The 26,025-nt window shown below is 38.0% G+C and overlaps 1 protein-coding gene across 6 annotated transcripts in view; it reads right to left on the bottom strand.

Moving 5' to 3' along the window:
* Positions 1–26,025, bottom strand: part of LOC135101232 (zinc finger protein 830-like) — a 50,327-nt gene that overhangs the window by 23,594 nt on the left and 708 nt on the right. For 4 of the 6 annotated variants that reach the window (XM_064004887.1, XM_064004897.1, XM_064004876.1 and 1 more), the window contains exon 2: positions 4,676–4,862. In XM_064004887.1, the coding sequence (XP_063860957.1) occupies positions 4,676–4,773 (98 nt within the window). In that variant the 5' untranslated portion in view covers positions 4,774–4,862. Of the gene's footprint in view, positions 1–4,675; positions 4,863–5,083; positions 5,278–10,108; positions 10,130–26,025 lie in introns of those variants that run through there. The other 2 variants (XM_064004907.1, XM_064004926.1) reach the window with 2 other exon arrangements.

Here is a 26,025-nt window from a genome sequence, read left to right as displayed (position 1 = left end):
TGATTCTTTCTCGGCAGTTGGAGTGGTTTGGCCATTGTGGTACTTCCTTGCCTATAGAAGGTAAAATAGGCTGGCAACCTCAGTTGTGTAACTCAACACAAGAGGCCAGAAAGACCCTGTGGAGGTGATTGTGACTGCACCACTAGTGTCTACATAGGAGGTAGGCTGGGGAGGCTGAGCTGAGATAAAGGCAGCCATGAAGAGGGGCAGAACCTAGTATTATAACCATCTGTGAAAAGGATGCAAGAGACTAGAAGAACCTTACAACACAAAATTGGACACTGCACTAAGTTATGCAGGTGGTGACTTCAGGAAGCTCACTGAGATAAAGGAAGCTGTGAGATGGGCAGGATTTGTGGTTGTAACTATATATATAATATATATATATATATATATATATATATATATTATATATATATATATATATATATATATATATATATATAATATATATATATATAATATATATATATATATATATATATATATAATATAGTGTGAAGAAGAAAAGTGTGATACCATTAAAAAAATGAATAAATAAATAAATCATTGCAAAATGAGTGATCTTGATCGTACAGGTGGCTTGGGATTATTCCTGAGTCAGAAATCATCAAAAAGTCAGTCATAGTCAAGAGAGAGAGAGAGAGAGAGAGAGAGAGAGAGAGAGAGAGAGAGAGAGAGAGAGAGAGAGGAGAGAGAGAGAGAGAGAGAGAGAGAGAGAGAGAGAGAGAGAGAGAGAGAGAGGAGAGAGAGAGAGAGAGAGAGAGAGAGAGAGAGAGAGAGAGAGAGAGAGTATGTATCATAACTTTGACATTATTTTATGATTTTTATATTTCAGAAACCTTATATTACTATCATTCTATATCCATTTGGCTGCAATGTAAGTGATATCAGAAGATTTTTTTTTTTCCCTGGAATGAATTAATTAATTTCCCATTGATTTCATTTGGAAATGAAGATTTGACTTGTACCCAAATCAAGTTGCGCCTTAGATCATGGAACAGATTAAAGACGTAATCAAAGATACCTCTGTGTATACATGTGTGTGTGTGTGTGTGTGTGTGTGTGTGTGTGTGTGTGTGTGTGTGTGTGTGTGTGTGTGTGTGTGTGTGTGTGTGTGTGTGTATATATATATACACAGTTCATACCTCATGATTCAAACATCCTTAATTCAAACAGGGTTGGCAAACAAATTTTGTCCTCCAATTCGAACACAAACACCAATTCAAGTGACACCACTCGTCACTAGTCCCCCTTGCATTCCTTCCCCTCCTCCCCTTTTTCCCCTAATCCCTCCCCCTATTTCCTTCCCCTCTCTCTCTCTCTCTCTCTCTCTCTCTCTCTCTCTCTCTCTCTCTCTCTCTCTCTCTCTCTCTCTCTCTCTCTCTCTCTCCCCTCATTCATTCTATGCAATTTTCGCTTCATCTTTTCTCACCCGTATAATTCCATTTTCATTCTATAATGGTCTCATTCTGTTTAGTAATCCTCAGGATTGTTCTTACTTTGAAAGAGAGAGAGAGAGAGAGAGAGAGAGAGAGAGAGAGAGAGAGAGAGAGAGAGAGAGAGAGAGAGAGAGAGAGAGAGAGAGAGAGAGAGAGAGAGAGAGAGAGAGAGAGAGAGAGAGAGAGAGAGAGAGAGAGAGAGAGAGAATCTTAGTGCAAAATAAAAATTGTGTTCACTACAACTGTTTTCAAGATTGAAGATGCCAGGAACTTTCGATGACTCATCATTTTGAGGTTGGTGTTTATTTACAATGACATTTGGCATAAAAGGTTAAAGGTCATTGTTTTTGTATCTGATATATAGGATGACCCACTTTTTTGTGTCTTTTTTATGATGATTCAAGTGATGTCTTACATGCCAAAATATATGGTACTTCATGTTCTCTTTTACTGTATTTATTTTTTTATAATTTATTTTCATTCAATTCTATGTTTAGGGCAAAGCATAAACCCATAAAAATTAACAAAAAATAGTGGGATTTTTGGATCTAGAATGGATTAATTTTTTTTATATTAAATTGAGTGAGATAAATTGCTTCCCAATTTGAATTAAGTTTGAATCTTGAGGTACCACTATATATATATATATATATATATATATATATATATATATATATATATATATATATATATATATATATATATACACACACACACACACACACACACACACACACACACACACACACACACACACACACACACACACACACACACACACACACACACACACACAAACAAGGTGATTCACAAGTTTCTCTGGAAACTCTAGAAAATGGAAGGTTATGCTATTCTAAGCAGAAAAAATTGTATGGGTATATGTGTTCAATGCTTTAGTTTAGCAGTGAGAGACACTTGAAACATGACAGGAAGCATCTTGTTTCTCTCCTTCCATTGCAGCAAGTGTCAGTATATATATATATATATATATATATATATATATATATATATATATATATATATATATATATATATATATATATATATATATATATACAGTAAAATCCCTCTTATCTGGCATCAACGGGACCGCCGACATGCCAGATACTTGAATATTGCCGGATACTTGAATAGAAGTGAAATTATGTCCACAATCACCACCCTACACTCACGCATCTTACCATAACAAAGATCAGCTGGTTTTAATCAGCAGCTGATCTGATCAGCTGCTTAAGTGTAAGCACAACACGCTTTCTCTTTTCTACAACTTTAGGCATGATGAAGGCGTCAGGCGATAAACAGTGCACATGCGGGACTGAGTCACTGAGTAAACACAGTGCAATGGGCTGTGGATGGCGCGAAGCAGTGCGCTCTGGTGGCGAGGGGACAAAGCATGCCTCGTGCGGGAATTTTAATCAATTTTATGAGTACACATTGATTTTTTATTGATTTTAAGGCTTGGGGAAAAATGTGCTGGATACTTGAAGCTGCCAGATACTCGAATGCCGGATAAGAGGGATTTTACTGTATATATATATATATATATATATATATATATATATATATATATATATATATATATATATATATATATATATATATATATATATATATATATATATATTAGGCATCTAGAACACAAGGGGCAAACTCACTACACATGCCAAAATTGAGTTATCACAACAAGCACAAAGGGTGAACGGTTGACTAACAGATCTGCATATTATAGTACAGGAAAAGAGACTGTAGTGTACTTTTTCTCTTCATGCCACATGCAGGATGGAGAGCAAAAGAGGTGACTAGGTAACGTATAAGCTCTCAAGGCAGCCAATGAATGCCTGAACTGGGAGGCACACCTCTCTCACAGCCAATAAGTGTGTGGATTATGGTGATGTGGGCTTGTGGCTGACTGAGGCTTTAAACCCACATCAGCAAAGACGTGCATATCGTTCTCTTCACTTTTCTTTTTTGGGGGGTGGGGGGAAGCAACTGCAACGACAATGAGCTCCAGTAGTGAGGAAGGTGATGGTGGACCACCTAAGATTACATGGGAGTTATAGTGTCTGGTTGCAAGGCCGGGGAGGGTAAGGAGCCTGAGGCACACTGCCTGTACAACCATCAGGAAGCCCAATCCCATTTAATCTGCTGGTAACTCGTACATCAACTCAGAGGTGTAAAGGAAAGTGGCAGAAGAATGTTAGGAAGCTAAAAAGGGACAGTGATGAGGCTTACATACATCAAGACATTGTCCAAGTACAAGCCAGAATGATTGGAACCCCATGTAAGTGTTCTGCTAAGTGCAGTGATGTAGTGGGGCAGGACATCAAAGTTATTCTTGCTAATTTTGGAGCACTAGCAGATTACAGTAATCTGAATGCTTATTTAGCAAGCCATGTCATTAGCCACGATGTCAAGATGAGTCACATTCACAGTCATCCTAGCCATAGCTTAAGCCATGAGGATTACACTATGCTGGTGTGTCATGCTGTCTTTCTTAACATACACGGCACTACCAAGAAAAGTTCATACTGCAATGGAGATCTCTGCAAGTAGCACTGTGGCTGCTGATGAACAAGGGCATAGGTTGCCTTTTAACAAGTTGCCTGTTGCTAAAAAGCACATTAATCGTGTGCAAGAAAGCCCTCAGTATAAGTATCTGCCTCCAGGTCTCAACAATGACACAGATGACACATATTGCAATATCGTTTGAGTTCTAATCTACCAACCAACCACAATCTGCCTGCATGTCATTCTCAACATCATTGCCAAACACTGGAATTGTTTTCTCTGCTTTTTGTTGCACAATTTGATCACTTGGAACAGATAATTCCCACCATATGCAACATTAAAGCCAAAATATTAATAGAAAAAGATTTATCAATATCATATAATTTCTTTTACATGAATATCTTCAGAACACCCTGCAGAGCATTTTTGTGTATATGTTAGGCTACATCCACTCTTAATAGAAATATCACATAATCTAATTTTTAAATGCAATTATCTCAAAACTGCATTTTGGCGAGTTCACCCCCTTGTGTTCTAAATGCCTCATATGTCAAATTGCCATTTGTCAACAGCAGTTACTTAACTGACCTTCAACTCCAAGGAGATTAATAAAACCAAGCAATCAAAAATGAACAACTAAAACATGGAAATATAAGAGTTAAATCCCTGGTCTACAGAATATGAACAATGGAAATGACAAGAACAATTCAGAGCATAAAGGATACTTTGCATGTGGTGAGTCAATCTGTCTTGTGATGGCTTTGCTCTTCATCTGCTCCTGCATGAGTCTCTTAATGTCTCTTGGTTCTCTACTGGCAGCCATGGTGGTGTCCTTTGCCTTTTGGTCTTGATACTTACAAACTACCAGTTGTTCAATGTGATGTGACAGTAATCAATGCTTGACCTTAGGACCTGGTAGGCAGAATTATTACAAAATCAGTAGCTAAGACCAAAAGCACCACTCTCACCAAGACATATTTTCCTGTAACAATACATAACCCAGGCTTTTCCTTACTGGATAGTGTAACACTGAATTCTCTAGCTCAGTGACTATAAGGCTAAAAATTCTATGATCATAAACCATACTTTGACAAAATTAACAATCAGGATATACATAAGTCTAGCAACTTTACCTTGGTATAAATTGCCAGCTCTTTCCATGCCACTTTCACACAGTGTGGCTGTTTCATGGACTTGTTATTTCATTGTCTCATTATAATTCCTGTTCCCACATTTCATTTGGTCATATGTATCATCCCAGTTTCTGTATGATTTCATTCCCCTAGATATTGAAGGTGCAGTGTATTGTTAAACACAATGACAAAATCTAAAAAGCATATAAAATTAAATGTTAGAATATTTTTTATTCATTATAATACATGTAAAGAGCAATATTTGGCAAATATTTATAAAGTACACTCACTCAAGGCTAAGGACTATGGATTTTAAGATTTTATTCCTGTGAATTGCTGAGGGGAACACAAGAAATACAGTAGAAAGAATATCATTGATGTAGCTCCATGTTGTCCTCATATCCCAGTCCTGAAGCTTTGACAAAGATATGAAATAAAACTTGCAGTAAGGAGATTTGAAAAAAAAAGGTAAATAAATAAAAAATTAAGCACAAGTAGAAGGATGAAAAAAATCATTCAGTCATGCAAGTGATAGATCTGTCCTGGTTGAGCTTTTACTTTGCTGTTGCCTTAGGCATAGCGAAAGCTTTTGGCAGAGTCTGACTTCAACTCCTGAGCTTCCCTCACAGGTCCACTCTGAAGATGTTTCAGATGTTTGCATTCACATCTGTGAGCATCTGCATAGTTTTTAATATCTGCATCCACATCTGCAGTTCTGATAAATGAGACAGCTGCATCCACATTTGCGATGAAAAATATCTGCATCTCCACCACACACAAAAAGGATGTGATAGATACTTTTTATACATTACAGACTATACAGTATATAGCTTGTAAAGTTAAAGAAAATGAAGTAAAGTAGGTTTACTTAATTATCAACTAAAATTATACCTTTTATTAATTTCCTTTCATATTTACACAACCTAATATGTCAAGACTTTTGGGGGGAGAGCAGGAGGGAATTTAACATAGTGACTAGTACTATGTATCATGTAAATATGTAAAAGTATGTATGTATGTATTGTGTAATAGTACAGTAGAGTTCTTGACAACAAACATTATTCGTTCTACTGTAGCATTCACTATGGCAAGTGTGCATTATGGAGACTGAAGAACCTATGGGAAAAAAATTAATTGGTTCCAGGGAACCAGAAAGTAACAAAAATCCACAAAAAAAAAAAAATAAAATAAAATAAATGCATAAAATGAGCTCATTTCCACTACTATATTTGAGATAACACAACAAATCCTTACCATCCCAAGTTTTGCACTGCTTTGACAAGTAATGGTCACACATACCAACTGCCAGCATCTCTCTCTCTCTCTCTCTCTCTCTCTCTCTCTCTCTCTCTCTCTCTCTCTCTCTCTCTCTCTCTCTCTCTCTCTCTCTCTCTCTCTCTCTCTCTGAAAGTAAGAACAATCTTAAAGATTGCTAAATAAAATATGACTGATTGAAAATGAAAATGGAATTACATATGCAAGTGAGAACGAGTGAGAAAGGATGAAGTGAAAATGACAAAATGAATGATTGGGGAGAGAGAGAGAGAGAGAGAGAGAGAGAGAGAGAGAGAGAGAGAGAGAGAGAGAGAGAGAGAGAGAGAGAGAGAGAGAGAGAGAGAGAGAGAGAGAGAGAGAGAGAGAGAGAGAGAGAGAGCACAATGTCACTCCCTTGTCCCTTATTTCTGACAGATACGGGGGGGAGGTGAGGTGACAGGGAAGGAGGTTTGAGACAAAAAGAAAGATGGAAGAGGAAAGGAAAATGGGAGGAAAGGACAGGCAGCGGATAGGTGAGCAGCAGCTTGCACAGCTGGTGAGTTAGTCTTGCAAGTTTTAGTTTATTACAATTAATTTTTTTTTTTATTTCAGTGCTCACACAAATGGCAAGTTCATTTTGCCTGTTTTAGTTCATTATTTTGATTAAGTTTTTATCAAAATTCCAATATTTGCACGAGTGGTAAGTTCATTATGCCAGTTTTGGTTAATTATTCTGACTAAATATTTTTTTTTAATTTCAGTGCGTCACTGCAGTTGTATGTTATGATGACCATGTGTTGTCATGTACCCTACTGTCCTTTATATGTGTGCTATATGTAATATTGCAGAAGTAATTAAGCATGAAGGGAAGCAACAGGCAAGGAGAGAGAGAGAGAGAGAGAGAGAGAGAGAGAGAGAGAGAGAGAGAGAGAGAGAGAGAGAGAGAGAGAGAGAGAGAGAGAGAGAGAGAGAGAGAGAGAGAGAGAGAGAGAGAGAGAGAGAGAGAGAGAGAGAGAGAGAGAGAGAGAGAGAGAGAGAGAGAGAGACTGTGAATGTGTGCTGGGTCTTTGTCTTGCATCCTGGTAACAAACAACTCGTGTGCCTGCAACTTGTCATAAAACTTTAAAATTACAAAATGCAGTATTGTGCAACAAAAGCAGCTGCCATCTGCCAATAATTGGTGCCATATAGTGGTTTTATACCAAAACCCTGAACACATCAACATCCACATCTGTGAGGATGTCATAATTTGATATCCTTAAAATATGTACATATGATATTCACATACACATCCACATCCACAGATCTCTGAATTGACATCCGATACATCTCTAATCCACTTTACCATACATTTCTCAACATTGTTTATCAAATGACTTTTAAACATTGTTTACCAAATGACTAACTCAACACAAGTTAATTACTTCATGAAAAGAACTACTTTAAGAAAGAAATATCAAGACACCTCGAAAACTAAAGTGACCTTTCTGACCGGTGGCTGCTCTGAAAGCACCAGCACACACATCTTGACCCTTTGGAGCTAATATATATATATATATATATATATATATATATATATATATATATATATATATATATATATATATATATATATATATATATATATATATATATATATATATATATATATATATATATTAGCTGAAAAAAAAATTCCAGCAAATTTTGTAACTGAAGATTTAAGGCAGAAAATGTCCTTGGTTTTTGACATAGACTTGTTTTTGGTGTTAGTCCACCACACAAATTACCAGCAAGGAGGGAAGATTCAAGAGTTGCCTCCAATAATTAGGTTAGCTGGACACACGTCTTCTGACCTCCAAAGGGTCAAGATGTGTGTGCTGGTGCTTTCAGAGCAGCCACGGGTCAGAAAGGCCACTTTAGTTTTCGAGGTGTCTTGATATTTCTTTCTTAAAGTAGTTCTTTTCATGAAGTAATTAACTTGTGTTGAGTTAGTCATTTGGTAAACAATGTTTAAAAGTCATTTGATAAACAATGTTGAGAAATGTATGGTAAAGTGGATTAGAGATGTATCGGATATTATATATTGATTTATTAAAAATTAGTATAAGTTGAACATTTTTAGAGGCAGGTGAAACTCATTTTGGGTTTTTTTTTTTTTATACGAGAAAAACTTAGCAGTGCTACAAGATGTTGAACAATCTAGCTTGGTTTTCAGAAAAATACAACAAATCAACTACATAATTGTATGTGATAGTAATTTGATGCAAGGCTTCTTGCACAACATATGAAAATCAAGGTAATAAGGAGCCCTTTTCAGTCCAACAATCATTGAGACACCTGTTGGAAACACTTGCACAAAAGTCACCAATAAGGTAAAGGCCACTACCCAGGAAACAAACACAAAGCTGCACAACAGCTTCACAAATGGGGCTTGTCTTTTCAATGCTGCTGTGTCAAAAGAAATATAAGAGTTGACAGGGATTCACAACTGACTCTCTCAAGTGTTAGCTAGACACTAGAAACAATAGGTACCAAATGAACCCCCTTCATTGCTACAGTCCCTGGCCACCCTACAAAATACAGAAGCGGTAAATATTAAGAAGAGGCATGTAGCCCTATTTCCTTTTTTTTTTTTTTTTACCCCCTACAATGTTGGGGACCTGGTGGAAAAGCAGGGTTTTCAGGTGGGGAAAGCTAAAATAAAGCCAAATAGTGCCTCTTTAAATTTACATTAGCTGTTAAATTTACATTCAGCTGTTAAATTTACATTCTTTAGAGAGACGTAGGTTAAGAGGGGACCTGATAGAAGTCTTTAAGTGGTATAAGGGTTATAACAAGGGAGATGTAAGCAAAATTCTTAGGATCAGTAACCAGGGTAGAACAAGAAATAACGAGTTCAAGCTTGAAAAATTTAGGTTTAGGAAGGAGATAGGAAAAAATTGGGGTAATTGTCTAGAGTCCTTACCGGGCCTTATTACTGGTCTATTCACTTCAATTCTTTTACACATACCTTCACATGCACCTAAAACATCATTTTAAAGTGGGGGACAAATGCCCCCTTCCCTCTAGTCCAGCAAAATTGGGGACATGTGGGAAGGCGGGGTTTTTGGGTGGGGGAGACATAAATCAGCGAGCGATTTTCGGCCTTTCCACTGCCCCTGTAGGTTAGGTTAGGTTAGGTTAGGTTAGGTTAGGTTAGGTTACGGTATTGGATACGTTTTAACTATATAGAAAGATCCATACTTGGTGTTGAATGGTGTTTTTAAAAAAGTAAACATAGAATCAATCATCTATTGGTTTTGGATGAGGTGTTTGTGAGCGAGTGATGCTGCACTGGACCTGAAGCTCCTAACCTAACAAACATAACCTAACCTAACCTAACCTAACCTAACCTAACTTAACCTAACCTAACCTAACCTAACCTAACCTAACCGACTAGAGGGAAGGGGGCATTTGTCCCCCACTTTAAAATGATGTTTTAGGTGCATGTGAAGGTATGTGTAAAAGAATTGAAGTGAATAGACCAGTAATAAGGCCCGGTAAGGACTCTAGACAATTACCAAAATTGGTTCTCAAATAGAGTGGTAGATGAGTGGAACGGACTTAGTAATCATGTAGTTAGTGCTAGGACACTAGAGAGCTTTAAGAGAAGATTAGACAAGTTTATGGATGGGGATAGCAGATGGAAATAGGTAGGTGTGTTTCATACAGGGACTGCCACGTGTAAGCCTGGTCGCTTCTTGCAGCTTCCCTTATTTCTTATGTTCTTATGTTCTTATGTTCTCTTACCACCAAAAATAAATAGGAAGCTGCCTACTACTGCTGCTGTTGTTGTGATGGCCACCATGTTCTTGATCTTGCTCTTGCTGCTAACCTAACTAACTAAACAAAAGTGAAAGTGAGGATGGACGGCAGGCGGAGGACCTGCATGAGAAAGAAGATTTTCCTTGGTGTTTTTCTGTAGAAAGCAAGAGAACTAAGATGGTGATGAATGTGTGCCATGTGTGTGAGGAGGAGGTGACCAACAGGTTAAGAGGAGTAGTGTGTGGGAGATGTATGAGATGGTACCATGTGAGTTGCATGGGTATGAAACATATAAACATGAAGCTACTGAGCCACAACATACCTAACATACCTCTGCATAAGAAGTACCCCTTTATTACAAGGATGTTTTGTGGAAAAATTTTTTATTGTTTCATCATAAAGTTACGGAAAAAAAATTATAGTGTGTGTGTGTGTGTGTGTGTGTGTGTGTGTGTGTGTGTGTGTGTGTGTGTGTGTGTGTGTGTGTGTGTGTGTGTGTGTGTGTGTGTGTGTGTGTATTTACCTGTTTACCTAGTTTACTTAATTGTGACATACAGGAGAAGAGTTAAGCTCATACTGTCTCGTCTCCTTAACTGTTTTTATCCAACTTTTCCTTAAAGTCATGAATATTTGTAGCACACACCACTTCCCTTTCCAGTCCATTCCATGCCTCTATGCTTCTATGAGGGAAGCTAAATTTCTTTATGTCCCTTCTGCAAGTGGTTACTTTTAGTTTTCTTCCATGTCCTTTTGTTTATCTTTCGTTTATTATAAAGAGATGTTCCCTATCTAGTTTTTCCATCCTACTCAGCAGTCTGGACAGTGCAATCAAGTCACCTCTCTCTCATCTCTTTTCCAAGGTTGGGAGTTGCACTCTAGCTAGTCACTCCTCATATGACAAATCTCACAATTCTGTTATCATCTCTGTTGCTGGTCTCTGTATTCCTTCCAACTTTCTTATGTGCATTCTTTCATGTGGTGACCATATTACCACTGCATATTCTAATCTTGGACGTATCATTGTGGTGATTATTTTCTTCACCACTTCTACATCCAGATGCAACTGTTATATTTCTTAGGCTGAGAGTTTCACCTGTTATCTTGTTAATATGTTTCTCTGGTGATAAATTCTCTGAGAAAATCACTCCCAGATCTTTTTCTCTTGTTGTCTTATTTATTGTTTCATTCCCCATCTTATAGTTATAGCTACACCTTCTGTTACTTTTTTCCAAATTCCACCTTTTTAAACTTGCCAGAGTTAAATTCCATTTGCCATCTGTTGCTCCAATCCCATACCTTGTCTATATCTCTTTGTAATTCTTCACAATCTTCAGTTCCCTTCACTCTTCTCATAAGTTTTGCATCATCAGCAAAAAAGACTCACATAACTGGATACATTCTCCACCATATCATTTACATACACCGCAAACATTACTGGTGCCAACACTGACCCTTGGGGGACCCCACTTAATACTGGATTCCACATTGATATCTGGTCCCTTATTACTGTTCGCATCTCTCTGTTTTTAAGGAAATCATCCATCCATTTCAGCATTTTTCCATTTAAACCATCTATCTTTTCCAGCTTCCACAGCAGTCTATTATGTGGCACTTTATCAAAAGCTTTTCTTAAATCTAGATAAATACAGTCTGCCCAACCATCTCTCTCCTGTATGATATCAATCACTCCTGAATAATAACATAATAAATTAGTGACACAAGATCTCCCTTTTCTAAAGCCAAACTGACAAGTTGTGAGAATGCCCTTATCTTCCAAAAACTTGGTTCATTTGTTTTTTATTATCCTTTCACATATTTTTACAACCACACTTGTCAGCAAAACCAGTCTATAATTTAGTGGGTCTTGTGTGTCTCCTCCTTTAAATATGGGTACAATGTTTGCCCTTTTCCAACCCTGTGGAACTATTCCTTCATTAATAAAGGTACATATGATGATATGTAATTCATCATTAAACTGGTTACTGCATTCTTTTATTACCCATCCCGACACTCCATCTGGTCCTGTGGCCTTTCTCACATCTAATGTTTTGATGATTTTATCAATTTCCTCTTTTATAACTTGAAATTCTTCTATTTTTCCATTTTCAGGTGTGCACAATGGCCTTATAAATTCTTTTTCCTTTGTAAAAATTTCCTTAAAGCTCTTATTCATCACTTCTGCCATCTCTTTTGGGTCTTCATAAACCACTCCATCTACCATTAGCTTTCCTATACTCACTTTGCTTTTCAGTTTACCATTCACATATATATAGAAGAGTTTGGGCTCATGTTTATACCTGTCTATCATATCTTTTCAAACTGTCTTTGTTCATCCATCAGGATCTTCACATAATAATTTCTTGTTTGTTTGTAATTATTCCATAGGTTAATTCTTTTACTTTTCCTCCACTTTTTCCATGTATCCTCCTTCGTCCTTCTTGCTACTTCACATCTTTTATTAAACCACTCTTTTTACCAGCTATTACTGTCTGCTTTTTAGGCACAAACTTTTTTTCACCTTCTTTATATATTTTAAGAAATTCATCCCACTTCTCTTGGACCCCTGTAGCCTTAAGGAACCTATCCCATCTCTCCTCTTGAAAAAACTTCCTTGTGTTATCAGTCTGCCTTACAGTAGTTTAATCTCCCAGCAGGTGTTCTTCATTCCTTTGATTCTCTATTTCCTTATTTACATTGAATTCTATGATAGCGTGGTCATTTTTGGCTAATGGACACCATATATGGGCATTCTCAATTCCTTCTGATTCTTTACTAAATAACAGATCTAGTCTTGATGTTTCTCCATCTTTTCCAAATCTTGTATCACCTTTTATCCACTGAGTTAATATATTATCCACTGCCAGCTGTAATAATTTATTTCCCCAAGATGATTCCTTCATTAATAGAGATACATACGATGGTGTGTAATTCATCATTAAACTAGTTACTGCATTCTTTTATTACCCATCCTGACACTCCATCCAGTCCTGTGGCCTTTCTCACATCTAACGTTTTGATGATTTCATCAATTTCCTCTTTTGTTACTTGAAATTCTTCCATTTTTCCATTTTCCCAACACATCTTACAGTCTCCCATCATGATCAATTTTCACCACTTAGCACTTTCTCTAGCCAATTCATTGTGTCTTTTATCATTATTTCATATTCTTCATTTCACCAGACATTGGTTTTTGGTGGTACATGCATCACTACATATTGCCTCTTTTTACCTTGTGTATTTTCCACTCCAATTTTTAATGCCTCTGCTAATCCATTGCCATATTCTATTTCAACCACCTTTAAGCTTTTCTTAACTAGAAACATCACTACTCCTCCTTTCTTATATGTTCTACTTCTTTTCTATAAATTGTATTGATTTTGCCCAATGTTCTTTACTTCTAACTCATCATATAATTTTATTTCTGTGAAGCCCATTACATCTGGACTTTTCTCATTTAAACACTTAATTCCCTTAATCCCATGGTGAGTCCATTAATATTAGTGTAAGCTATCTTCAAAATGCCCTTTTTTCTCTTCAGCTTGTTTCCCTGTTCTCCCTCCTGTTCAGGTACGCCTTCCTCACTTTCATGTCCAACACCCTCCAATAGAATATCTCCTGCTCTTCCAATCTCTCCTCATTTTTTTGCCTTTACTTCCTCCCTCGTTTTAATTAGCTCTTCTCTTTCCTTTTCATTTAAGTCTTTTATCAGCTATGTTTTTTGTTACCTCATCTTTAGCTAATCTCAAGGTCCCTGCCAGAGCCTCCTAAGCTTCCTTCTGTGATTTAAGGGTCTGTGCCCTTCACCTGTGAATTTTCCTATTCTGTGGTATTCTTCCACTTCATTAACCAGACATCTTCCCTCCTCTTGTACCTTTCCCACCACTGTTTACTATCTCTTTCTGCTCTTTCTCTCTAACTGCTTTGTTGATTTCCTTAATTTCCTTAACTGCAAAGCCAATTATACCTTTATTTTTGTCAACTATCTCTCTTACGTCTTGATAACATTTACCACCTTTTGCATTATTTTGGCCTCATTTAATTGTTCTTCTATAATTTTCTCAAAGTTTACTGCCTCTCCCTGTATGGTCTCTTGCTCACTCATTTGTTTCTCCAACTTATCTACTTTCCTCTCAAACTTTACCTTCTCCTTCTTTGAGCTTTTTCCATGCATCTTGCCTTTCACTTAACTGCACTACAGTTTTGGTGCTTCCTTCCACTTTCTTACTGCATCTCCAGAACGTTGCATTTATTTCGGTATAATTGCAGTGTCCCCCAATAAACCGCACGTAAGTATGAAGTGTCTCACGGTCTAGATCACACTGCTAGGAGCATTTCTAACCCCATATTACCTTGTCGCAAACAAATAATAAGGTCGGGACGGAATTTCAAAGATTTACCTCAGTTTTTAGTTTAGGATAGGTTAGGTTAGGTTAGGATAGGTAAGGTTAGGATAGGTAAGGTTAGGTTAGGTAAGGTTAGGTTAGGATAGGTTAGGAGAGGTACGACTCGTCACTCAGCGTAAACAAACCACTTCGGTTCGGCTCCATTTTTCTCTTCTAATTTCCTTTCAACTCTACTTTTAGAATCACCTCTACCTTTTTCCTATTTCATTATGGAGACGGAAACTGCACTGCTCCAAACTCCTTACACCAAAATTGACTTGGTGATCGCAGAGCTGCTACCCGTGCGTCCTTCCAGCTTGGCTGTGTGTGTGTGTGTGTGTGTGTGTGTGTAAGAGGGCCACTGGCCAAGGGCAAAAAATTTTTTTAATAAAAAGAAAGGCCTACTTAATGCCAATTCCCATAGACGTGTCAGGGAGAAAAAAAAAAAAAAAAACAGGATAAGTATCTTGAAACCTCCCTCTTGAAAGAGTTCAAGTCATCGGAAGGAGGAAATACAGAAGCAGACTTTCCCAGATAAAGGGATGAATGACTGAGAATGCTGGTTAACTCTTGCATTGAAGAGGTGGACCGAATAGAGATAAGAGAAAGTAGAAAGTCATGTGCAGCTAGGTCACAGGAGGAGGGGAGGTTTGCAGTTAGCCAGATCAGAAGAGCAGTTAGCATGAAAATAGTAGTAGAAGATAGCAAGAGCTGCAACACTGATGTGATGAGAGAGAGGCTGAAGGCTGTCAGCTAGAGGAGAGGAGTTGATGAGACAAAAAGCTTTTGATTCCACCCTCCCTAAAATAGCATGCGAGTGGAAGTCCCTACCCCCTTCATACATGTGAAGCAAAACTCCATACATGGATAGATAAAGCCCCTGTACGGAGTTAGCAGCTGGGGTGGCGGGGTTGGGAAAAACTGGCAGAGATAACACTTAATGCCTGCTTTAGCTAGAGATGAGATGCAATGTTTCCAGTTTAGATTATAAGTAAAGGACAAACCAAGGATGTTCAGCGTGGAAGAGGTGGGACATTTGAGTATCAATGATGAAGAAATCTTGAAGGTTGTATCAAGTTCATAGAAGAAGGAACTGAGCTTTGAGGCACTAAACAATACTAAGTTTGCTCTGTCCCAATCAGAAATTTTAGAGAGATCAAAAGTCAGGCATTCTGTGTCCTCCCTGCATGAGCTGTTTACTTCCTGAAGGGTTGGACCTCTACAAAAACACATGGAAAAGTGCAGGGTGGTATCATCAGCACAGAAATGGATAGGACAAAAAGTTTGGTTTAGAAGATCACTGATAAATAATAGGAAGAGAGTGGTTGCCAAAATCCCTAAAAGAGTGTGTGTTTTGTCCTCACACCTGGTGTGATGGAGCGCTGTAGCTGTGCAGTACTACCATCACATCTAAAACCGCGCGTATGTGTGTATGTGTGTGCTCTCTCTCTCTCTCTCTCTCTCTCTCTCTCTCTCTCTCTCTCTCTCTCTCTCTCTCTCTCTCTCTTCCCTGCCCTCCTCTCCCTTTTATCCCTCCCTCCCCATTCCCTCCTTCTCCCTTTCCTGACCTCCTCCCCCCTTCCCTCTCTCCTTCCATCCATCCATCTAGAGAGGGTGGATAGATGGAGGGAGGGAAAGGGGAGGGAAGGAGGGAAGGGAAAGAGGGAAGGGAGAGGAGACCAGGGAATGGGGAAGAAAGGAGGGAAGAAAGAGGAGGGGCAGGGAATGGGAAGGGAAGAAGGGAAGGGAGAGGAGGGCAGGGAAGGGAGGGAGGGAGGGAGGGAGGGAGGGAGGGGGGAGAGAGAGAGAGAGAGAGAGAGAGAGAGAGAGAGAGAGAGAGAGAGAGAGAGAGAGAGAGAGAGAGAGAGAGAGAGAGAGAGAGAGAGAGAGAGAGAGAGAGAGAGAGAGAGAGAGAGAGAGAGAGACCTATAGGCATTGGCTTGCAGGCCTAAGCATCTGTACTAAGGTCACATTAGATGCAGGGTAATTATTAGATAATTTTTTCAAGAAAAAGTGTGTCTAATGCACCAGCAAATACAGTATGTTTCTGTGTGCTAAATGCCTAGAACAGATACAAGATGCATAGATAATGAAGGGTGATGAGAAATGTAAGGAAAGCAGCAACAAGAGCTGCCAAACAGTAAATGAGAAGAATAAGAATGACACTGAGGCCAGCCAGCTAGGAAGACACCACCAAGGACCAGCCAGAACCAACCAGACCGAATGAGGAGGGGTGTGAGAGAATGAAGATGGTGAGAAGATCCCCAATACAGATCATTGAGGATAGTATGCTGTGCCACACTCCTGCCCATGTTAGGTGCTCCCTTCCTGGAGTGGGTGCACCAGCATGCCTGGTGCACCCACCACCTGGTGCATTATGGAAATAAAGGAAAAGGTCAAGCAAGAGACCAAGGAAATGAAGATGGGATGCTGACTGTCCAGGGTGGTGGAAACCAGCTACAGGATGCCACTTTGAAAGAAATGATGGATGCTATGATATCTGCAAAGATGAATGTAGCAGTGGTAGGAATCCTGAGACAGCCATGAGAAAGTACAAAGTATGAGAGACTAAGATGAGCAACAAACACGAGGCTGTATGAAGAAATAATGAAGATAAAGATGAAGTGGATAGCCAAGAAGAGTGAGAATGTGAGCTTCCTAGACTGGGACCAGACCTTGGGTGAGGACCAGTTCTACACCAGGGATGGAGTTCACTTTAATGAGGATGGCAATGTCAGGATGGGAGTGTGACTGTGAGAGTGACAAGGACAGTGTGCTGTATGAACCTGGTGTGAAGAAGAATGACTAAGGATGCAAGGAATGGAAGAAAAGTCAACAACCAGGCAAGAAAAGACATGAAGTTTGGATGTGTGAATGTGAGAGGATGGGGCATAGGGAAGTTTGAGGATGCGTGTAAGGAACTAAATGAATGGCATTTTGATATAGTCAGAATGACTAAGACACATTTGAAGGATGACATGAAATTGGAGGGCAGTGAGTGTGATGATTGGAAAGGGACAGAAAGTTCAAGATAGAGTAGAAGGCAGAATAACCTTTTTGTATAGGAAGGGCAAGAACTTTAGAGTAGAAAAGTTAGATGTAGGAAACTTTGCCATGAGTAAGGATATTTTAGTAGTAAAGGCAGAGTGCACAGATGAGCATGAGAAGTGTGAAAGATTGGTTGTGACTGTGGTGTACATGACCGTTGAGGGTGAGAGAGCAGCAAGAGATAACAGCAGGAAGTATGGTACGTTGAGGACAATCGTAAGAGAGTATGCTGGAGAGAGGATGATGATTATGTGAGACATGAATGCACACAAAGGTATTTTAGGTGAGCAAGTGAATATAAATGGTGAGATGCTTGATAAGTTTGCAAATGAGATGGATGTGGAAAACTTGAATGAGAGCCTGGCAGAAGGACCTGGCCAGGCAAGGAGAGACTTGGTGTGCTAGGAACCAGGAGTAGGCAATTGATTATATGCTAGTGAATGGGAGAATGCATGAGATTGTGGATCACATATGGATTGATGAGGAGCAAATCACTGACCATAACATGCTGGTGCTAGAATGTAAGTTGTATGGAAGAGAGGGAAGGAATGCAAAGGGTAAGAGGAGAAAGTGGAAGTTAAGGGATGTAGGATGCGAGAATTTCCAGGTAGACTTGAGTGAGAGGTGGAAGCATGAAAGCCTGAATAGTGTGGATGAACTGAATGATAGATTTGTAGAGAATGTGAGAAATGGAGCAGCTAGCCACATAAGGTATGTAAGAACAAGTGTCAGAAAGTGTACATGTAAGCTGTGGTGAAGTGATGAAATTAGGGATGCCAGGAAGGAGAGAAAGAGACTAAATAGGGTGTGCAGGCAGTTGAGAAAGAGGCAGCATGAGAGTGAGGAAGCTGAAAGTGAATATCAGAATGCATGGACAGCCTATGTGAGTCGACAGCAAGTGATGAAGCAAAAGTAATGAATGCTAAAGTTAGGATATAACCTGAAAATTAACATCAAGGAATCTGACATCAGTATTACACACAGACTGTGAACACACAAACACCAACATAATAATGAAGCTGAAGAATAGAACCTTGTAATAAGACCTTGCTTGCAAACAGCTAAAACCCCAAATTTACATGAATGAAAGTCTAACACCGAAGCATGAAAAGTCTTTTCAATATCATTCTCGACATATGAAGAGAGCACAGGTCAAAGTTCCAACAATGCTAAATGAAAGAAGCAACAAGTATCATCAAACTGCACAACTCAACCATAAAGCATGCAATAGCTGATAAATTACTAATGTCCTTTCTGGGAAAATACCCACTAATGATGGACACCTACCAGAAAACAATATCCTCAACCTGAATCAGTAAAGAGTGAACTTGTCTTGCTACTATCACTGTCACCACAACTACTACCACTTTTACTAATGCAAGCCATGACTGCTGCTACTGCTCTACTGCTCTACTGCTGCTACTGCTACTACTGCTCTACTGCTGCTACTGCTACTACTACAACTATTAATACTACTGCTAATGCTACTACTGCTGCTGATGCTACTAGTGATACTACTCAGCTATCACAACTGCCTCAGCTACCACAACTGCTACACCTATCATGACTGCTACAACTACTACAACTGCTTCAACTACCACAACTGTTACAACTACTGCAACTGCTACACCCACCACAGCTGCTACACCTACTACAACTGTTTCAACTACCATGACTACTACAGCTACCACTACTGCTACAATTACCACAACTGCTTCATCTACTACAACTGCCTCAACTATCACAATTACTACAACTTCCACAGCTGTTTCAACTACCTTAATTGCTGTAACTATCCAACTGTTGTGATTACCACAGTTACCAGAATTACCACAACTGCTGTAACTACATTTTTTATAACTACCACAACTGCTACAGCTACCACAATTGCAACAACTACCACAACTACTGCTTCAACTAACAACAGCTGTGACAACTGCAACTACTTCAGATGCTAAAGCTACTATAACTACTACAACTACAACCATTACAACCACTACAACTGCTGAGACTTGCAAATACAGTACAAAAACTGCTGCTACTGTTGTGAATCTGCTGCAAAATCATTTTCACTGGTATGCTATTTATGTTTTGTTTTATTGTTATTATTATTATTATTATTATTATTATTAGTTATTATTATTATATTTCATTATTAATTTTATTATTATTATTATTATCATTATTATTATTATTATTATTATTATTATTATTATTATTATTATTATTGCTATATAATATTATCAATAAAATAAACATTAATGTTGTTTATTGTTATAATGATAATGATTACCTATTTGTGAGTTTATTTTCATCATTACTGTTTTTATTACTATTGTACTGTATTACTGTTGTTATTATTGCAATTATTCTTAATTATGTTTTTCTGTTAACTATTATTAGTATCACCTGTTTTAAAACATATATTACTCTAATCTACTACTACTACTACTTTACTACTTCCATTATCACTCCTACTCTGCTACTTACTACTACTACTACTACTCTTGTTGATATTGTTGATGTTATTACTCCATAGTTGTTATACCTCTGCTCTATTATTTTAACTTATGCACATTGCCTGGCATAGCTAGACTGCTGCATTGTTTATGTACACTACTGTTAAGACTACTATTCTTCATGAGTCACCTTTACAACACACTATTTAACCACAATACTCATCCACACACTGAGGACACTAATGATATAGGATTAGAAATCATTAATCAGCCACAAGGACACAATGATTCTAGCATTATTTCAAGATATTATGAATATGACCTCGATGCTTACAACAAACTGGCCTCTCAAGACACAAAACACATGAATATTTTACATATAAACTCCAGATCTATCCCCAAAAACAATGACAACATTATAGCTCTCCTTTCCGCCCTTTTCACTACTCCAGACATCTTGGCAGTCACTGAAACCTGGCTAAGCAGTAACAACAAGCACATTCATCAACTTCCTGGCTGCCACTCTTATCATCTCATATGAATCAACACAGCACAGGATGGAGTCACTATTTCCATATCAAATGATTTACAGTCAGAACAGTTACATGATCTAACTTGAATTAATGATAATATTAAAATCAATACTGTTAATGTTATCTCAAAATCACTTTCTTTTATACTTTGTGCAATATACAGATCACACAGAAAACATGAATTTGTAGAATTTACCAACACCTTATTTATTCTACTACAAAAGATACTGTAAAAAAAATAAATCAATAAATAATACTCATAGGTGATTTAAATATCAGTTTACTTGAACACACTACCCATGCCCCACCAAATAATTTTCTTGCAACCCTTCAAACACGTTTTCTAGACAGCTTAAATTTAGGTGCTCATAAAATCAGTGTGATTGACTGGAATGCTTTCCTTTCTCAACATGATGTCAATGATAATTGTAAAATTTTCTTAGACGAAATAAAAAATTCATTTGACGATTGCTTTCCACTCAAATAAAAAATAATAATGGAACAAAGATTAAACAATCCCTGGGTAACACAAGCAGTACTGAACTCCATAAGGACTAAAAACAATCTTTATAAGGATTATAAAACAGGTGCTGTCACTGGGACAAAACATAAACAATATCATAAAATGTTAAACACTAATGTAAGACAAACTAAAAAATCTTATTACATAACTCAATTCATTAATTTTAAAAATGACACTCATAAAATACAGAAAACAATCAAGCAGTTTTCTAATAATAACTATAATAATAATGCCACACATCATATTTTTTTGAACAATGAGAAATTTTCAGAATTGCCCAAGCATACTATGAATTTTACACAAATATTGCACCTAATTTAGACCATAGTCTACCACCCTCTCAGCTTCCTTCGAAGTGATTATCCTCATTCAACGGTAATTCCTATAATTATCCCCCAAGATATAATTACCGTAATTAATTCCCTTAAAAACAAAAAGAGCAACGTTCATGATATCCCTGTGTCTGGTATCAAAACCAGCAAAAAACAATCAGCAATTCCTCTCTCTATACTCTTCAATAAATCTATTAATAATGGTAAATTTCCTCTACCTTTTAAACATGCAACTATATTCCCCATTCATAAGAGAAGGCCAAAAGATTAAATAAGTAATCATAAACCAATATCTTTACTAAAATTTTTTTCTAATATTTTTTAAAAACTAATGAAAAAAAATCCTCAAAATTATTTGATAGCAAAAATATACTACATCCTATTCAATTTGGTTTTTGCCATGGCCTAGGTAATTTGATAACTTGAAAACTTTTTCTGAAGAAATTTTTAAGTTTGGACAGTAGATTTAAATAAAACATTTTATATGCTATTTACTAATAAGCCACCATCAGTGCTGCCATTCTTATTCTTCCAGGACAACATTATCAACAGAACTGATAAATATACATTATTAGGTATAACATACGATGATATTATGACCTTTAAACATCATGTAACAAACTTAATTCTCAAACTTTTTTGACTTGTGTCTCTACTATATCAAATTAGGAAATTAATGCCTATTGATGTTCTGAAAATTTTATATAATGTCCACGTCTTAGCACACCCACTATTGCACACCTGTCTGGTGCAGTACTTAGCCCACACATTTGATACCTCTGTTTAGATTGTAGAAGAAAATCATAAGAATCATAACAAACAGTGACTACTTTGCCCACACACAACCTCATTTTAAAGAAATGAATTTACTAAAACCTTTTGATATAAATAAGCTGCAAATTGGTATTTACATGTATAAACAGTTCAAAAGAGATATATCTGTAACCTTACAGTCTCAACATACCTACTTCTTCCATACTCATGGAAATGTATGTGTACCTGCACATAACACTCTTTCAAGATTTTCTATCTGACCTAGGACCTAAAACCTGGAATTTCATCCCTCTCAAACTAAAAGCTCTTCCTTCAATACACTCCTTTAAGAAACAAATTAAAAAGCATATAGTTTTCAGTTATTAAATTTGTGTCCAAGCGTTCTGTTATGATTCATTTGGTTTATGGGATAATAAAATGTTTCAAATGTTCCAAATGTTTTTGGTGCGAGAGTAGTACGATTCAGTCCTTAAAAGAGAAAAGTGTTGAAAATAGCTGAGAATGGTACAGATTACTGGGGGAGTGAGGGGATGCCAACAGTGAGAATGTGGAGAGCCTGAATTTGAATGGAGCGGTGGTGACAGATAAGGAAGAAATGAGAAGATAGAAGAGTTTTGAAATAGAATGTTGGTGTAGGTGAGGTACCTGATGTGAGAGAAGGATGTGTGACACTGGAGAGAAAGGATGCAGACGAGATGAATGAAAGAATTAGCAGGGAGGAGATGGAGAAATGTGTGAAAAGGCAAAAGAATGGAAAGGCAGCAGGGCCAGATGAGACACCTTATGAGATGTACAAAAATGAGGGGAAGCTGTGATTGATAGGATGACTAAGTTATTTAACCAAGTGTGGGAGGAGAAGAGAGTGCCAAGAATGTGAAATGAATACAGGGTAATTCTGTTGCATAAGGGAAGATACAAGAGCAAGGAGTTGAAAAATTATAGGTTGACTGCATTAGTAAATACAGTGGGCGAAGTCTTTAGTGCAGTGTTGAATGAAAGGTTATGTAAATGGATTGAGAGAGCTGGAGTGTTAGGTGAAGAACAGAATGGGTTTTGGGTGGACAGGAGAGCAGAGGATAACATATTTGTGGTGAATGAAAAAAATGAAAGAAGAATGGTAGTAAATTGTACTTAGGCTTTACAGACACAGAGAAAGCTTATGATAGAGTGAATAGAGAAATGCTACCTAGTCTTAGAAGAGACTGGGTTGAGTACAAAGATAGTTAACATAGTGCAAAGTATGTATGTGGATACAAGAGCTAGATACAGACTAGGAAATATAGAAACAGACTGGGTGAGGAGTGAGAGAGAGGAGTCAGGCAAGGATACATTTTATCACCAACCCTTTTTAGCTTGTATAGAGAGAGTTAGCAGCTAGAATAAGAAGAATGAATGCAGGAGTGAGTGCGAGAAATGATAAGATATGTGTACTTTTCATGCAGATAATGTAGTGGTCATGAATGAATTGGCAGATGAGCTTTAAAGTTTGTTTTGATGTTGTAAATGGGTATGGAAGGGACTTTAGTGTGAGATTTAGCAATGAGAAAAGCAAGGTAATGATAGCGAATAGATCAGAGGACGAAAGAAACTGAGTGTGAATTGTTGGATATGGAAAGGGTTTAGAGGTTAAGAGAGGGATGTAAGGAGGGAATGAGTTGCAAAAGACAGATTAATACAAGTACCTGGGAATGTGGGTGAGTCTGAATGGCTGTGTGAAGACAAAGAGTGAAAAGATAAGCAAGGTGAACCAGTGGGTGGGTCAACTAGGAAGTGCAGCAAGGATGACAACAAGTAAGTACGATGTGCTGCAAGAAGTTAGGAAGAGTGCAGCTGTTCCAAGCAATATGTATGGTATGGATGTGATTGCATGGAATGAGAATGAATTCGAGAAGTTAGAAGTAGGACAGAATAGAGTAGCAAGAATGGCACTGAATGCACCAAGGTATGCAGCAATAAAGGATTAGAGGGGAGACATGGGATGGAATACTTTAGAGACAGATAAAGGAAACCCTGAGATACAAGGCTAGATTAGAGTGGATGAATGATATAAGACTATGGTCTGACCATTATGAATTGAGCATTTGGGCGTTGTCCTTTCTGGGGATTTCCCAGCCTGCAGCGTTGCCAAACCTTGTACTGGGTAATGATCAAATTAGAGCCTATGTGTCGCTAATAATCTCGCTCCCCACACACCACCCCTCTCTCTCTCTCTCTCTCTCTCTCTCTCTCTTTCCACTGTGAATTTTGTTTAAATGTGATAGGTTTCCTTCTAGATATGATATTTCCCTTAAACTATGATGTTATATTTTTATTTTTTATTCTTTAGTTAAGACTTTTTTCCACACCACCATCAAGGTAAAAGTCATGGCATGTTGGTGGCTTTTGCTGTTCAGGCAACAGTTCTAGAGGGGTCAAGCGATGACCCCCCTATTAGCCTTTTCTTCCAAAAATACTGATTTACTGAGTAAGTAAGCTCTTTTTCTCTGTTAAGGAGGTGACGAGAGCAAGTGGGAGAGATAGCTTCCATCCTGGTTGGCAGGGCGAGAGGAAGTGACCAAGGATTAACATGGTGAATATGACCGTGTGACCTCACTCAGTCACCCATGGAGATGTGACAATGCCTGGAGGAAATATTGCCAAGTATTGTGGTGTTTGCAAAACAATAATGCAAGTATCATTAAAAAAAAACATGTATTACACTAATTTGTCTTTTTAGAGCACCACAGTGTATATATATTATAACACCGTTTAATTTTGAGGTAGGAAGTACCTGACATAAGGTGTGTCTTGGTATAAGTGTGGCAGTGCTGCAGGCTGGAGAATTCCCGGAAAGGACAACGCCTAAATGCTCAATTCAAAATGGTCAGATCATAGTGAGAAAGGTGTTTCTGTGAAATGTTAGGAGTAGCAGGTGAGGGAAGAAGAGTTAAGATGGTAGTAAAGAGTGGCTTGGAAACTAGTTGGGCTTTTCAGTGGTTTGAGAGAAGGCATATTCAGTGTGACTGGAGTATGATTGTTAGATATGGAAAGGGTTTAGAGGTTTAGAGTGGGATGTAAGGAAGTAGAAAAGTGAGATAGACAGAGTAGTGAAATGTGTGGGACTGAGTGGATGGAAGAAAAAGATGGAACAAAAGAGTACTTTGGAGTTTTATAGAGAGGAAGAGGTGCCAATGTATGAAAAGTGGTATGATAAAAACCTGGAACAGCATGTGGTGATAATCTCCTCACATGAGGTAACAATGTATGGATGTGAAAGCAAGGAGTTACAGATGGTCTGAGTCCTGCAGCAAAGTGTGCCAGATGTGTGACATGGGAGAGGATGATGAGTGTGTGAAGTATGCCAGAGACAGGGATGAGATGATGCAAGTGGTGCTGAGGGAATTGGAGAATGTCAGAGTGGAGAAGACAGGAAGGGAATGGATGGTGTTGCTGCTGGAACTGTGTGAGACAAATGAAAGGATGATTAAGGCTGTGAAGGAGTTCCTGGAGAAAATATGGTTTGCTAGATGTAGGAATTTGTGGTGTGAAAGATCGTGTGTTTCCTGTTTGCCACTTTTCTTTTTTCCCTAGAGGAGTTACCAATATAAAGGCCTGGCTCAGAAGTAATCCCAAGGAGTTTGCTTCCAATCCCAAGCCACCTGTAACATCAAGATCAAGATCACTTAACCTAACCTAACTAAACCTAACATAATTAAACTAATAGAGCCACAGCAATAGTAGGCAGCTTCCAACTTAATTTTGGTGGTAAGAGGTGGTATTTGCCTCTATTTTAGTTTTCCCCACCCGAAAACCACATTTTCCCAACAGGTCCCCAACACTAAGAACTAAGAGCCGAAAAAAAAGGAAATAGG

Source organism: Scylla paramamosain, chromosome 1 (genome assembly GCF_035594125.1).
Source record: "Scylla paramamosain isolate STU-SP2022 chromosome 1, ASM3559412v1, whole genome shotgun sequence".
Lineage (NCBI taxonomy): Eukaryota > Metazoa > Arthropoda > Malacostraca > Decapoda > Portunidae > Scylla > Scylla paramamosain.
This window is presented reverse-complemented; position numbering and strand designations above follow the sequence as displayed.